This window comes from Homarus americanus, unplaced genomic scaffold (assembly GCF_018991925.1).
Source record: "Homarus americanus isolate GMGI-L3 unplaced genomic scaffold, GMGI_Hamer_2.0 scaffold30108, whole genome shotgun sequence".
Lineage (NCBI taxonomy): Eukaryota > Metazoa > Arthropoda > Malacostraca > Decapoda > Nephropidae > Homarus > Homarus americanus.
In genome coordinates, this window is record NW_024748109.1 from 9,707,856 (window position 1) to 9,722,937 (window position 15,082).

The 15,082-nt window shown below is 41.2% G+C and overlaps 1 protein-coding gene across 4 annotated transcripts in view; it reads right to left on the reverse strand.

Annotated features, from left to right (window-relative positions):
- LOC121880046 (kinesin-like protein KIFC1) overlaps positions 1-15,082 on the reverse strand; it is a 141,763-nt gene that overhangs the window by 60,271 nt on the left and 66,410 nt on the right. For all 4 annotated transcript variants that reach the window (XM_042387045.1, XM_042387048.1, XM_042387049.1 and 1 more), the window contains one exon: positions 1,738-1,885. In XM_042387045.1, the coding sequence (XP_042242979.1) occupies positions 1,738-1,885 (148 nt within the window). The remainder of the gene's footprint in view (positions 1-1,737; positions 1,886-15,082) is intronic.

Genomic DNA, 15,082 nt, shown 5'->3' on the forward strand with positions numbered 1-15,082 from the left:
GGGACAATCCCAGAACCAGAAATTTGATATGGACAGTTCAGATTTCGTCTGATTTATTCGAAATCCGGATTAAAGGGGTCCGAATTAACGAGGGTCGACTGTATATTCAATAAACTGCCATAATGTATCATTAAAATGTCATTGCCCCTGTAGTGTATGTGAATTCACAATCTATAGCGCTATCACAAAATTGTGCAGATGGCACCCATATCATAGTACCGGGTAGTTGTCTGGCTGGCCGCCTGGGTTTAGTGGCGTTCTGATCGATTGTTTACTGTCCATCAGCTGATGAAAATGGCGTGTGGTATTGTGTTCGTTTAATTATATTGGAATTTACAATTTTATTATAATCTCTATGTTAACTAAGTTTACCAAACATGAATTTCAGTAGGAAAGATTAGCGGCAGGCCACGGAAGTTACGCTAAATGATGCACAGCGAGTGTTAGGCAGGCTGTTCCACTATGTAGTACAGCTTCACATTTTATACTCTGAGTATAAGTCGACCCCTGGTTTTGGAGAGATTTTTTTCAAGCTTAAAATTTTGACTTATATGCCGCAATTTACGGTAAATCTCTATTTACGATGTCCCAATCTACAATAATTTGCATTAACGATGCTGATATAAGACCACTTCCTTATTTGCGATGTAAACAAACTCGCATTAAAGACATTGGTCATCCCGCCAACTCAGCACATGGAATGCATCACTCACTTCGTTTGTCAGCTGAGGCATCATTTACCGGAACGCCGCCTCGTGGCCATCCGGTAATCTACAGTCCAGCCATTATTTCTTCTTGGTTACATGTGTACGAAATGGAGCTCAATGTTTATCAGCCATCATCATTTTTTTTCCAGCTTACCTTTTTTTTTTACCTTTCAATGAGGGGACATCACTAAAGTTCATATTGTTCTCCTGTTTTAGTGACAGTGAAGTGATGTTTGCTGTTTTTGTGACTGAAGGGTGCTTTAGCTGTGTTGTTCTGAACATGAGGTGAGCAGCAGTAACTGGTATCATTATTTTCACATTATCAGTGTTTGTTTTCCCTTAGAGCTACAGGAAATTACAGTTTCACAGTATACTGTACTTGTACAGTACATGTACATACTGTAATCAGTTTTAGTAAATGTGAGATGCTTTTGCTCTGACTGTGAAGTGCTTTAGTGACAGTGAGGTGCTTTCCCTCTGTTTTTGTGACAATGAAGTGAGCAGTGTAATTTTGAAAATGTTTGGCAAGAGTTTTGCTCACCATCTTTAGGGCCAAGACGAAGGCTACCCCTCCAGTCCCCAGTCATTAGATTCCCCAAAGTCTGTGTGGAACCCAGGCTGATGTCTCCACTCCATGTTAAAGAGTCCCCTTAGCCTTGAAGGGGACGTGTGATGTCGACCAGACTTATTATGAAGTCGTGAGTGTTGTTTATTTGTGTTTTAGTGCCAGTAGTATTATTCTAGTTTTTCAGTTTTTTGTTTTTTTCGGTGATACATATGGGTATCCAAGTGGCCAGAAACCTAACCCAATGAACCTAACTTACAATATTTTGATTTACAATTGGGTTTCCAGGAACATAATCCCATCACAAATAGAGGTTTACCTGTATCAACTTTCCTACCTCTAGCTACAGATAAGCTATCATCAATTAATAAATTCATTAAGTATGACTATAAAGGGTGAAATTCTTAATTGTTTAACAAACAATCAAGTGAAATTTGATTTCAAATAGCATTTCATTGTACAAACCTTTAGTCCAGCCAATTCATCTTGTCGTGCTGAAAGCTCAGACTCCAGAGATTTATTTTGTCGCTGAAGAGAAGATTTTTTGAATTCCAAATCCTGGATAGTGTTCTCCAATTGTCTCCTTTCTGAACTTCTTTCTTCACATTCCACTCTGTGGGGAAGTTTTCAATATAATTTATGGACATATAAACAGAAATGCATGGCAACATTTGATGCACAGAGTGTTTGTGGTGCAGGAAAATAGTGTAAAGGAGATAATTTAGATGACCATCACAGAGCACCTGTGTCTGGGAAGTACAGGGACAGGTACCAATAGAGCTATCACAATCCAAAAGTTGACAAAACACTTTGTCTTTTGGTGAGCTGTCAGAGGGGAAGGCAGACTTTTGATGCGGCTGAAATAAACGGTAATTTAATTTATAGGCATGTTACGGCAAAATTCCAGGTCAATATGATTTTGAAACATCACGAACTCCAGTTTGGTTAAGCAGTGAGTACAGTGGATATTTGACTGTGTCACCAGTCATTCAGACGCAGGAGATATTTGACCCTGATTCACTGTCATATAAATTCATGATTGATGTTATTCAGCCATGCCTCTTGGTATAATTCCAGAAGTGCACCGCCACCTATTTATGGGTTTAAACTTAGAAAAAATATTAGAAGAAATAGTTGTTGCCTATTATCCTCTCCTGTTATATTGTTTTACAACATCAAACTAAGTCCTAGTAAAAATCCCACTGGAAAAATGAAATAGGGCCATGCTGTACTTCTGGAATTTTTCTGACATTTATTTTGGCCACACCATAATGGGCCTCATCTTTTCTTATTGTTCCAGTTTGCCAAAATTAGAACTTTTTTTTTCTGGCAAGCAGCGAAGAAAATGGATAAATTTATTATTTGTTCATCCACATCAAAACAAGAGCCAATAAATTGAAACCTAAAGATTGAAGAGTCAGAATTTTCACATTGGTTGTGAGTAAGAGGAAGAAAAACTCAGCTGATGCTAGGACAGCAAAAAATGTGGAAATATGAAGACAATTACAGTACAGTCGACCCTCGTTAATTCGGACCCCCTTTAATCCGGATTTCGGATAATTCGGACAAAATCTGAACTTTTTTTTTTTTTTTTTTTAAAGATTTGTAGGAATATTACCTACGCGGACCTTAAGCTAAAATGCTGGTCCACCCACTGCTGGGATAAAACACCAGCGTCTTTTTGGTCAAATGTAACATCACCACTAGTGTGGGGGTGAGATGCAACTTTTAGCTTCAGACATGAAAAATATTTACCATTTACTGCCAGTAAACAATGGAAACGTAAAATTTGTACCAATTAGTAATGAAAAGTTGTGCAGTTCCTTCAGCAAATGAAGCTCACCAACTTACAATAGTAGTCTATGTTGAAGTTCTTAGCACAGGCTAACTTATCATATCATATATGGTATCACAGTTCTCATTGATCTACAAAAAATACCGGTAATAAAAACCTTTTTGATATTTCACACTTAATATAATACCCGGTAATCTACTTCAACCTCCTATTGTTTACAACGACACATGACGCACCACCAGCTGTTGAGTATCAGCTAGACGGTACACGTGTTTTTCGAATCGTTTTCAGTTAAAAAACTGTTACATCACATGTATATTTTACCTTAACTGTGCCTGAATGAATATATTCTCGGAAATAAATAGTAGTTTTGCTGAAACGTGATGTATTTTAATGTAAAATAGGATAAAATACATGACGAAAACAAAAGATTTTACCTAACCTTCCGATGTTCAAGAGAAGTTACTCGTTTTTTTAATAGTTTTTGGTTAAAATACTGTTATATTACAATGGTATTCTATTCATACTGTGCTTGATATAATGCATTCACGGAAATGTAATATTTTTGCTGAAATGACGTACGTATTACAGTGGAAAGTGGGATAAAATCGTGACGAAAACAATGACTTTCGCTTTCTTTCGTTCAAAAGATGTTACCGTAATCGCTTTTCGATTGGTTTTCAGTTAAAAAACTGTTGTATTACAATAATATTCTATCCTAATTGACTTGAATAAATACTACGATACCATATTTCTGAATATTTTCATTAAAATCCATCCAAATCATTTTCCTTGTCATCGTCTGCAGCACCAAACAGCTTCTCCCAGTCCTCTCCTTGAACAGGGCTAGAGGGTACGTGTTTTTCGAATCGTTTTCAGTTAAAAAACTGTTACATCACACGTATATTTTACCTAAACTGCGCCTGAATGAATATATTCTCGGAAATAAATAGTAGTTTTGCTGAAACGTGATGTATTTCAATGTAAAATAGGATAAAATACATGACGAAAACAAAAGACTTTACCTAAGCTTCCGATGTTCTTGAGATGTTATTCGTTTTTTAATAGTTTTCGGTTAAAATACTGTTATATTACAATGATATTCTATTCATACTGTGATTGATATAATACATTCACGGAAATGTAACATTTTGCTGAAATTACGTACGTATTACAGTGAAAAGTGGGATAAAATTGTGACGAAAACAATGACTTTGAAATATAATGCAATATTAACCCCTAAATCGGTTAATTCGGACAATCGGCTAAAACGGACACCCTTCCCCCCCTATTAGTCCGAATTAACGAGGGTCGACTGTAATATCTCCGTTAGCCGGAATTCCCCAAACTCGGAACTCTCTGATAACCGAAATTGAAATTTTATTGGAAAATCATTTCCAATTTGGGAACTATTTTCAGAGGGGCACATTTTCCGGAAAATTCTGAGAATATTTTCCCAATACCCGGAAAATTACGGAAAATTCTGGGGATGGGGGAGTTTTTCTGGGTTTGAGAGATGAAAATCAGGCGCATTTTCTGGAAATTCTGAGAACAATTTTCCGTTACCCGGAAAATTCCCTGGGATGAGGGATTTTTTTCCGGTTTTGACGGAGTAGTCTCGTTACCCGGAAGTGTTCTGCACCAATTGTTCGGGCTAACGGGTATATCACTGTACCTTAACTTTGGCTTCGTAGTATGCCCAGAAAGTAGAGGCACTGCCCAACCACAGTGTGTGCTTTGCTCTCAAGTGCTGTTCAACGAGAGTATGAATCCCTCCAAGTTAACAAGACATTTTCAGACAAAGCATGGCCAGTACAAGGATAAGCTAGGAGTAATTATTGAACAGAAGGCAAAAGAACTAAGTGGTACACAAGCAGGAATGAAGGCCATTAATGTTGTGGATAAAAGTTAGTTAAAATTTCGTATAATGTGGCTCAATAAATAAGTCAACAAAAGATGTCTCACACAAGTGGGGAAACTTTGATTATGCCCACGTGCAACAATATTGTCAGGGAAATATATGAGGAGAGAGCCAAGGCACTGGCAAAATACCGATATCAAGCGAAACTGTAGATTGCCATATCTCATATATGTCTGAGGACATAAGGATACAGTGCTCTGCACAGGTCCGTGACAATGATTCACCATCCAATTGGATGAGCCGACAGATGTGTCCAAAATGTCACATCTACTGGCATTCTGTATATGCGCTATAAGCGAGAGAAAAAGATAAGAGAGAACTTTCTGTTCTGCAAAGATATGAGGACGACAACAATGGCCAAGGAAGTTTTTGAAATGCAGGATGATTTATGAGGCATCAGCTGGACAAATTGCATCAAATGTATGTACAGATGGCGCCATGGCAATGACTGGCAGGCACAAGGGAGTCGTGTACAGAATAAAAGTTGTCCCCTGTGCTGTTTTGCACCAAGAAACACCAATAGCAAAAGACATTTAACCAATGCCTCACGAAGTTATGAACACTGCCATAACCATCGTGAACTTTGTTAAAGTATGAGTCACAAACTCCAAATTGTTCACTGCACTCTGTGAGGAAGTAGGTGCTGACTACCACTTCTTGCTTATATATATGGAGATAGAATGGTTGTCCTGTGGGCAGATCCTCACACACTTATTCAGCCTGTGGAAGGAACTGTGTACATTCCTCTCGGAGAAGAAGCCTGATCTAGATGACTTCTTTACTGATGAGATATGGCTTGCTCAACTCGGCTATCTTGCAAACATATTCAATAAAGTAAACATGCCCAACAAAAAGATGTAGGGCATAAATACATACTGTACAGCATTACCCAGTACAAATGAGTTGAGACATTCAAAAGAAAAAATTAAAATTGTTGAAAATTCGTGCAACGGCAGGAACTACTATGCAAATTTGAATAGATGCAAGTATTCATTAAAGAGAGACACATGATTTTCAGTGTCATCAAACGCCAGGTAACTACACCTGCCACAGATGTTGGACAAATTCAACAGGTATTTTCCTTAACTAACATAGGAGCAAGCTGCTTCCTACTAGTGAACTGAAAACCCTATACTGAGAACACTGAGACAAAACTTCCATCCACCTCATCATCCAAACCCTTTGAAGAGCTCATTGACTCATCATCTGATGAAAAGCTTAAAGCTCATTTCAGTAAAATGCCACTGGAACATTTTGGATTCAGTATGGTGATGAGTTCCAGGTATGTCAAGATGCAGCAGTGAAGGTGTAAATACCATTCTGCACTACCTACTTGTGTGAGGCTGGCTTTTCAGCCAAGACAACTGAAAATTATACACAGGTCAATGTTAAACACTGAAGATAACATGCGTGTTTGCCTATCAAAGATCTCCCTGCACATTGACAGTATTATTGCTAGGCACCAGCAGCAGGCCTAACATTAAATAGAGCTTGTATTTAGGCTACAATGAGAAAAATCAAATGGTTATATGTGAATCTTATATTTTTGTTCAATCTAGAATGCAACGTCTAGCTTTATACCTAGGTAAGTTAATGCCTAGCAATAACTCGCCAGGCCAACATACAGACTATTAAAACATCTAATAATTACTTGATACGTAATATTAGGAGGACACGTCGCTACCTGGCATTTAATTGCAATTCTCAAAACCCACTCCTGCACCCTCTATCACACGCATTGCTACCGTCATCTTCTTGCCTGGGGAATCAGCTGTAAATATGCACAAAGAAGGCTCCGCTAATTTGTGTTGTAATAGCTGAAATACTAAGTGCCACGAAGATTTTATATACGGTATTTATACATCTTAGCACAGTGAGGAAACCGAGTGATTTTTATTTTGTTTATGTATCTCAGTTATTGTGTTTGGGACAATTTCTTATACGGTCTGGTCAGCATGGCGACCACAGCGCGTCTTCTATTATGAAGCCGCTAGATCGTTAGTAAAGTGAGTATCCGAATTGGGATATGTAAATTAACATTTTACAATCCGGTAAATGTTCCTAATATTGAAAATATAAAAAATAAATAAAAAATTATAATTATAATCTGGACCTAAGCTAACGGAGCCTTATACACAATGTCACCTCCCTCTCTACCTCCTGCTCGGGTAATCAAAGCTAGACGTCGCATTCTGGATTGAACAAAAAGGCTTTTTTTTTCTATAAAAACGTTTTTGTGATATACAGTCATGCGCCTGTTAACGTCCGACCGAACAACATCCAATCGCATATACGTCCGTGCCCCCCTGCTCCAACCCCCCCACCCCCCCAAAAAAAAATTCCATGACACCTGCTGGACTACCACTCCAAGACCCCCTGACGGAGACACGATGATCCTGTAGTGGACGTCTCCCCTACAACTGCGTATCGCACACCAGATGCCACAGTATCCTAGCAACCAGCCACCTGCTACGTCTTCCCAAGCAACGGAGTCGAGAAACCGGCGGGTTTACTTCCGGCTGCTGTGTATATAAGCTCTGTCTCTCCATTGAGATTCATTCTGGCCTCAGTTCCTGAACACGCAACACCTCCTCCTCCGCCGCTGCCTGGCGGCCCTCGCTTCTCCTCCGCCTGCCTGGCGGTCCTCACTCCCGCCGGGGAGCATGGCGACCCACCAGCTGTCCTTCTCTGAGCGTCCTCACCAACCAGCTCTCTTATTCTACTCTACGTTCCTGAACACGCAACACCTCCTCCAAGCAAGCTCCTCGCTGTCCAGCTTTCATTCAACCAGGAGGCCAGCAACAGGCAACATCTTCTCTAACGAAGCTCCTGCACATCTACCTCCTTCAACACGCTACTCACCGAACGTGTCTACTGAGCAGCTCCTCACCACACGGCACCTCCAGCACCAGACTGTCTACCATATAACTTATATTATATAAGAAAACCACCACCTTAGAGTTTCCATCCATCCTGAGTGCTAGACAACATAATATCACGAAACCCTACAATCCTCCCCATACTGGTCAGATAATTATGTGTTAAAAGGAATATGCTTCCTTCCTTAGGCTTTTTTTAAGCATTTGCCTCCAGGTGTAATGTTAACCTACATCTATTGAGGATAAAATCTTTCACCTACAAATTGACAATAACACATTTGCTGTAATCAGACATATCTAGTTGCCTCAACAATTGCAACCCCAGTTGCAATTGGGGTTGCACTTTCAAATTCTGTGTCATTACTAAGGAATAGAGAAGTCTCTGGTGCACTCTAAGATTAAGAGAGAAAACAGAGGACTCAGGCATCCTGATGTGAGAGAAAACGGACTCGTATGATGGGGGACCAATTAAAAAAAGCATAGCTACATGTTTTGTGGACTACAGTATTGAGGTACCCTTTTTATCACTTTGTAATAAACCTAGCCATGCCTATGTGTGTTTATGATATTTACCATAACATTATATATATATTTAGTGGGTCTAAATGGTCATAAAATGGGAAACTTGGGGTTGGGTCTTGGGTGCCTGGAACCAATTAGAATAAATCCCATAGGGTCTGTACTTTCGTTATCGCGTTTTTCGTTATCATGCACTCGGCAGGGTCCCAATTAGGCGCGATAACGAAGGGATGATTGTACTGTACTGTATATACTTGTGACACTGACCAGTTGCTTCTGGTGTTACGGTACAGGGGTACCAAGTGACAGCACTAGGATCCCGCTTCCTCTATCAAGGAATAAACAATTAAAATTTAATTTGAAAAACAAAAACAAAAAAAACAACAACATTCAAATAATGGGACGTAGCGAACCTAAATGGCCCTAGAGCGGGCACAGTCACGTTTACGTCATGTATGCATCGCGTATTCTTATCGATTGTGCTGCCAGGCATACGTTATCTAGTGAATTTTGTCAATATTGTACAGTAACAATGGACTTAAGTGCAAACCTGTATTGTACATGTACTAAATGATTAAGGTACTAAAATTGTTATGTCTATTGCAAATATAGCTTGTTTATACAGGTATTCAAATAAATTACTATCTTACAAGAATCCCAGCAATGTAAGTTATATTCACCCAGGTTATTTGGGTGGTAAATTATGAGAAGAACTTAGTCACTCTTAAGTAATGATAAATAAACACGCAGGCAGGCCTTCAGCGCCAACTCTCAAATCTTATCTCAAATAAATAAACAAACGAACACCAGACATTCTGTCACCTCACCTCCCGCCCCCTCCCCCCTGCTCCCCCCTCTTCCCACACACTCCTGGCTACCTCCCTCCTTGTGTTCCCAGACAAAAGATTGGTGATTTCTTTATGTTTATTTTATATAATATCTCAGACTAAAGTTAGGATAATATAATTTGCATTGCTGAAATCCTTGCAAGACAGAGATTAATTTAAATATAAGCGTCATATATTTTGCTCAAGATATGAACAATGTAGTACATTAGTGTACAATACTGTAGTACATTTATAATATAAATTTTTTCAACTGTATTTTTGGGTAGATTTACATAAATTTCTTCATTTATTTTCATCCATTTATATGCACACACCATACTAAAATAAACGTAAAAGAAATAAATGACCTTAGTGCAAAGCTGGAGTGCACATGTACTAATTTGATTACGGTACTAAAATTGTAATGTCCAGTGCGAATTACTGCATGTTTGCATTCAGAGAAATCAGTATCTTACAAGAATCCCAGCAATGTTAATTATATTCTCCCAGGTCATTTCATTGGCATTTTAAAATGAGAGAAGCTTAGTAGGACTGCTAAATAAACACACAGAGACCTTCGGCTCAAACTGTCAAACATATCACCCCAACCCCCCCCCCTCCCAGGCTGGCTGGCTCCTTACCTCTCTCCCAGCCAGGGTTTTAGGCTTACAGTTTTATCTTATATAATATCTCAGACTAAAGTTAGGAGATTATAATTTGCATTGCTGAAAGACAGCCAATAATTTGAATATAAATGTCATATATTTTGCTCAAGAGATAAAAGTTGTTGTACATTAGTGTACAGTACTGTAGCACATTTATATAAATTTTTTCAACTGCATTTTTGGGTCGATTTACATAAATTTCTTCATTTATTTTCATTCATTTACATGCACACACCATACTAAAAGAAACATAAAAGAAATAAATGACCTTAGTGCAAAGCTGGAGTGCACACGTACTAATTTGATTACGGTACTAAAATTGTTATGTCTAGTGCAAATTATAGCTTGTTTATATTCAAATTAATCAGTATCTTACAAGAATCCCAACAATGTTAATTATATTCACCCAGGTCATGTCACTGGCTTTTTATAAGAGAGAAGCTTAGTCACTTAAAAACTGATAAATATACAGGTACATGCGTTAGACCTTGCGCCTGTGCCAACTGTACTACCTCCCCTCCCCCCACGCCCCCTCGCTCGCTCCCTCCCTCTCCCCCAACTGCCCAGCGTTGCTGGAATCCTTGTAAAACAGTGAATAATTTCAATATAAAAGTCATGTATTTTGCACAAGAGATAAAAATTAATCGCCTGTATCACATTACAGTAGTGATTTAAGAGTAAAAGTGTATATGTGCATATATAGTATTCCACATACACGTAAGTATAAATACAAAGTTTATGTGAAGATCGGACAACGTCCATTTCGGTTAACGTCACGTTTCCAAGAACGTATCTAGGACGTTAACCGGCGCATGACTGTAGTCCAGAATGCGACGTCGACGTCCCACCCATCTCCACCCCTCGAGAGTTGACATTTGTTTACTGCTCGCTCTAGAGCAAGAGATGACGATAGCAATGCGTGTGATGGAGGGTGAGGATGGGGATTTTGAGAATTGCAATTAAATGCTAGGTAGCGAAGTGTCCTCCTAATATTACTTATTAAGTAATTATTAGATGTTTTAATAGTCTGTATGTTGGCCTGGCGAGTTATTGCTAGGCATTAACATACCTAGGTATAAAGCTAGACGTCGCATTCTCGACTATATCACAAAAATTGTTTTTTAGAAAAAAAAAAGGCTTTTTTTTTGCACTGTATTGTGTGAGAATTCAAAATTTAATATTACCAAAGAGATTTATCTCTAATGCACCAGCAACTGGGGTTTGAATAGCATATGTAATAATAAAATAAGAAAAATAAGCATGTTCCATGATATATACCCAAAAAATATTTAATTTTCTTTCCCATCAACTAGTTTCTTCAGGGAGACTTAACACTTCTGTTTTGTTGCTGAATGGCCTCTCTGCTCTTCCTTGGGTTTTCAGCCATTTCCCCACACTTTTTTTTGGGGGGGGGAATAGCCCACCCAGGCACAGGTCATCGACCCACAACGGGGCCTAGGGGGCAAAAAAATAGGAGTAAAAAGAAATTAAAAATAGAAGAGAAAAAGACTATACAGCATTAACCTACACAACAAATATGCCGCAAAACCAGCTTTTTGAAGAGAGACAGATTGTAAGAGTCTGAAAACACAGAAGAAGGTAGAGCATTCTACAGTTTGGCTGTGTGAGGAAAGAAGGATGTGCTATAACGGGTTATTCTAGTGTGACCAACATCCACACAGAAACAGTGGATACCGCGGGCAAGATGAGTGTTATGAGCCCACGGCCTTGCCGGCGGAACACAGGATGTCAAATCCACCGAACATTGCCCGTTAAAGTACCTGTAAAACAGAGAGTGAAGCAACATTATGGCGAAGAGAAAGGGAAGAGAGATTATCAACTAGAGGAGAAGAGTTAATAAGACAAAATGCCTTTGATTCCACCCTACCAAACAGTTGGACAGAAGAAGAGTCACCCCAGATATGAGAGCAGTACTCCAAGTTAGAATGAATGGATCCCTTATAAACTTGAAGCAACTGCTCAGGAGTGAAGTAGCTACGGCATCTGTACAGCATTCCCGGCTTTCGGGAGGCAGCTTTAGTAATGTTGTGGATGTGTGGCTTCCATGACATTTTAGAGGAAATGGTGAGGCCTAGCATATCTGTTTTAGAATTTGACAGAATGATTTCATCCTGAAATGTGATTGGTGGGAGATCTTCTATTTTGGAAAATTTTATTGGTAAATAATGTTTTATTACTATTGAATTTAACCAAGTTTCTACCTCCCCATTTGAAGATGCTGCACAGATCCGCATTGATATATGAAATGATATCAGCTCTAGAAACAGATCTAGTTTGATAATTAGGAAGAAGGAAAATGTGAAGAAAAGTGAAGAGTAGAATCATCAGCGTAAGAATGGATAGAATTAGTCCTAGTGTAAAGTGAATCATTGATAAAAAGAATGAAGAAAGTAGGTGAAAGAACAGAACCTTGTGGGACACCACTATTGGTAGAAAAAAAGCGAGAGATCAATTCCTCGACAGCAACTGCCATGGATCGATTCTGCTGTAACATGCTTCTATACCTACTGCTGGAGAGTTTTATGTTCCTAAACATCATAGGGTCCCCCTCCTGGGGTACACACACAAACATGCCCTACAACCTTGACCTCCTGGAGGACACACACAAACATGCCCTAAAACCTTGACCTCCTGGAGTACACACATAAACATGCCCTACAACCTTGACCTCCTGGAGGACACACACAAACATGCCCTAAAACCTTGACCTCCTGGGGTACACACACAAACATGCCCTAAAACCTTGACCTCCTGGGGTACACACACAAACATGCCCTACAACCTTGACCTCCTGGGGTACACACAAATATGCCCTAGCCCTGACCCTGGAAGACACACCTGTTGCTTTACAGCCCTGATCCTGGGAGACACACACAAAAACACACACAAACATGCCCTACAGCCTGACCTCCTGGGAGACACACAAACATGCCCTACAGCCCTGACCTCCAGGACACACAAGCATGCCCTACAGCCCTGACCTCCTGGGGACACACACAAACATGCCCTACAGCCCTGACCTCCTGGAAACCACATACACATGCCCTACAGCCTGACCTCCTGGGGTACACACACAACACCCTACAGCCCTGACATTCCTGGGGTACAAACACAAACATGCCCTACAGCCTGACCTCCTGGGACACACAAACATGCCCTACAGCCTGACAGGGGACACCACAAACATGCCCTACAGCCCTGAACCCTGGGGAGCACACAAACATAGCCCAGCCCTGACCCCCCTGATGCCCTACAGCCCTGGGGACACACACAAACATGCCCTACAGCCCTGATCCCTGGGGGACACACACAAACATGCCCTACAGCCCCCCTGGGGGCACACAAACATGCCCTACAGCCCTGGCCTCCCGAGACACACAAACATGCCCTACAGCCTTAACCTCCTGGAGACACACACAAACATGCCTTACAGCCCTGATCTAGGGTACACACAAAGCCCTACAGCCTGACACTGGAAACACACATACCTGCCCTACAACCTTGACCTCCTGGAGAGACACACACAAACATGCCTACAGCCCTGACCCCTTGGGGGACACACACAAACATGCCTTACAGCCCTGATCCCCTGGGGGACACACACAAACATGCCCTACAGCCTTGACCTCCCAGGGGACACACACACGCCCTACAGCCCTGACCCCTTGGGGGACACACACAAACATGTCCTACAACCCTGATCCCCTGGGGAACACAGACAAACATGCCCTACAGCCCTGACCCCCTGGAGGCCACACAAACATGCCCTACATCCTTGACCTCCTGGGGGACACACACACACACACACATGCCTTACAGCCCTACACTACATCCTTGACCACCGAAGGGTCAAGACGTACTTGGCGCTCCTCTCGGAGCAGCCAGGTCAACTGTTAAGTTGGCCCATACCAACCCCCTCCCCTGAACCCTCCTCCCCACCGGAATATCAACAAGTTCTCGCCAGAAGTTACAATTTCATTTAGGACAGGAACGGAACCAGTGTTAAACAGTGGTGAACAGTGCTTAAGTCAGTGAGAACAACTCAACAGTAACAGTCGTACCCAAGTTAACCTTCACACAGTGAGGTCCCAGGTACCCAGTGATAACGGCCCGTGAGACCCAACAAGAACCAGCGATGTGTTAATCCATCTACGATAGGAAGGCCTAAGACCAAACCTCACTCATATAACACCATCTGTGAGGGAATTACTACACCACGTGTCCCTCATAACACCATCTGTGAGGGAATTACTACACCACGTCAGGCCCCTCATAACACCATCTGTGAGGGAATTACTACACCACGTGAGGTCCCTCATAACACCATCTGTGAGGGAATTACTACACCACGTCAGGCCCCTCATAACACCATCTGTGAGGGAATTACTACACCACGTGAGGTCCCTCATAACACCATCTGTGAGGTAATTACTACACCACGTCTGCCCCTCATAACACCATCTGTGAGGTAATTACTACACCACGTGAGGTCCCTCATAACACCATCTGTGAGGTAATTACTACACCACGTGAGGTCCCTCATAACACCATCTGTGAGGGAATTACTACACCACGTGAGGCCCCTCATAACACCATCTGCGAGGGAATTACTACACCACGTGAGGCCCCTCATAGCACCATCTGAGGGAATTACTACACCACGTGAGGCCCCTCCTAACACCATCTGGGAGGGAGTTACTACACTACGTTTTTGCTGTTCAACACCTACATTAATCTGTATGTTCACTGTATGTTCCTTTACCTTTCTCTAATGAAGGCTTTTGTTAAACCACCAATGTATGTAATAAGTCATTTATGTCCAATGTATATTTTCAGCCTTCGGGCTGCAGAATTTTTTCAATAAACCGTTAATTATTATTCTTATTATTTACAGCCCTGATCCCCTGGAGGACACACACACACACACACACACATGCCCTACAGCCCTGAACTCCTGAGGGAAACACACAAACATGCCCTAAAGCCCTGACCTCCTGGGGGAAACACATACACATGCCCTACAGCCCTGACCCCTTGGGGGACACACACAAACATGCCCTACAGCCCTGACCCCTTGGGGACACACACAAACATGCCCTACAGCCCTGACCCCCCTGGCCCCTGGAGGACACACACAAACATGCCCTACAACCTTGACCCCTGGGGGACACACACAAACATGC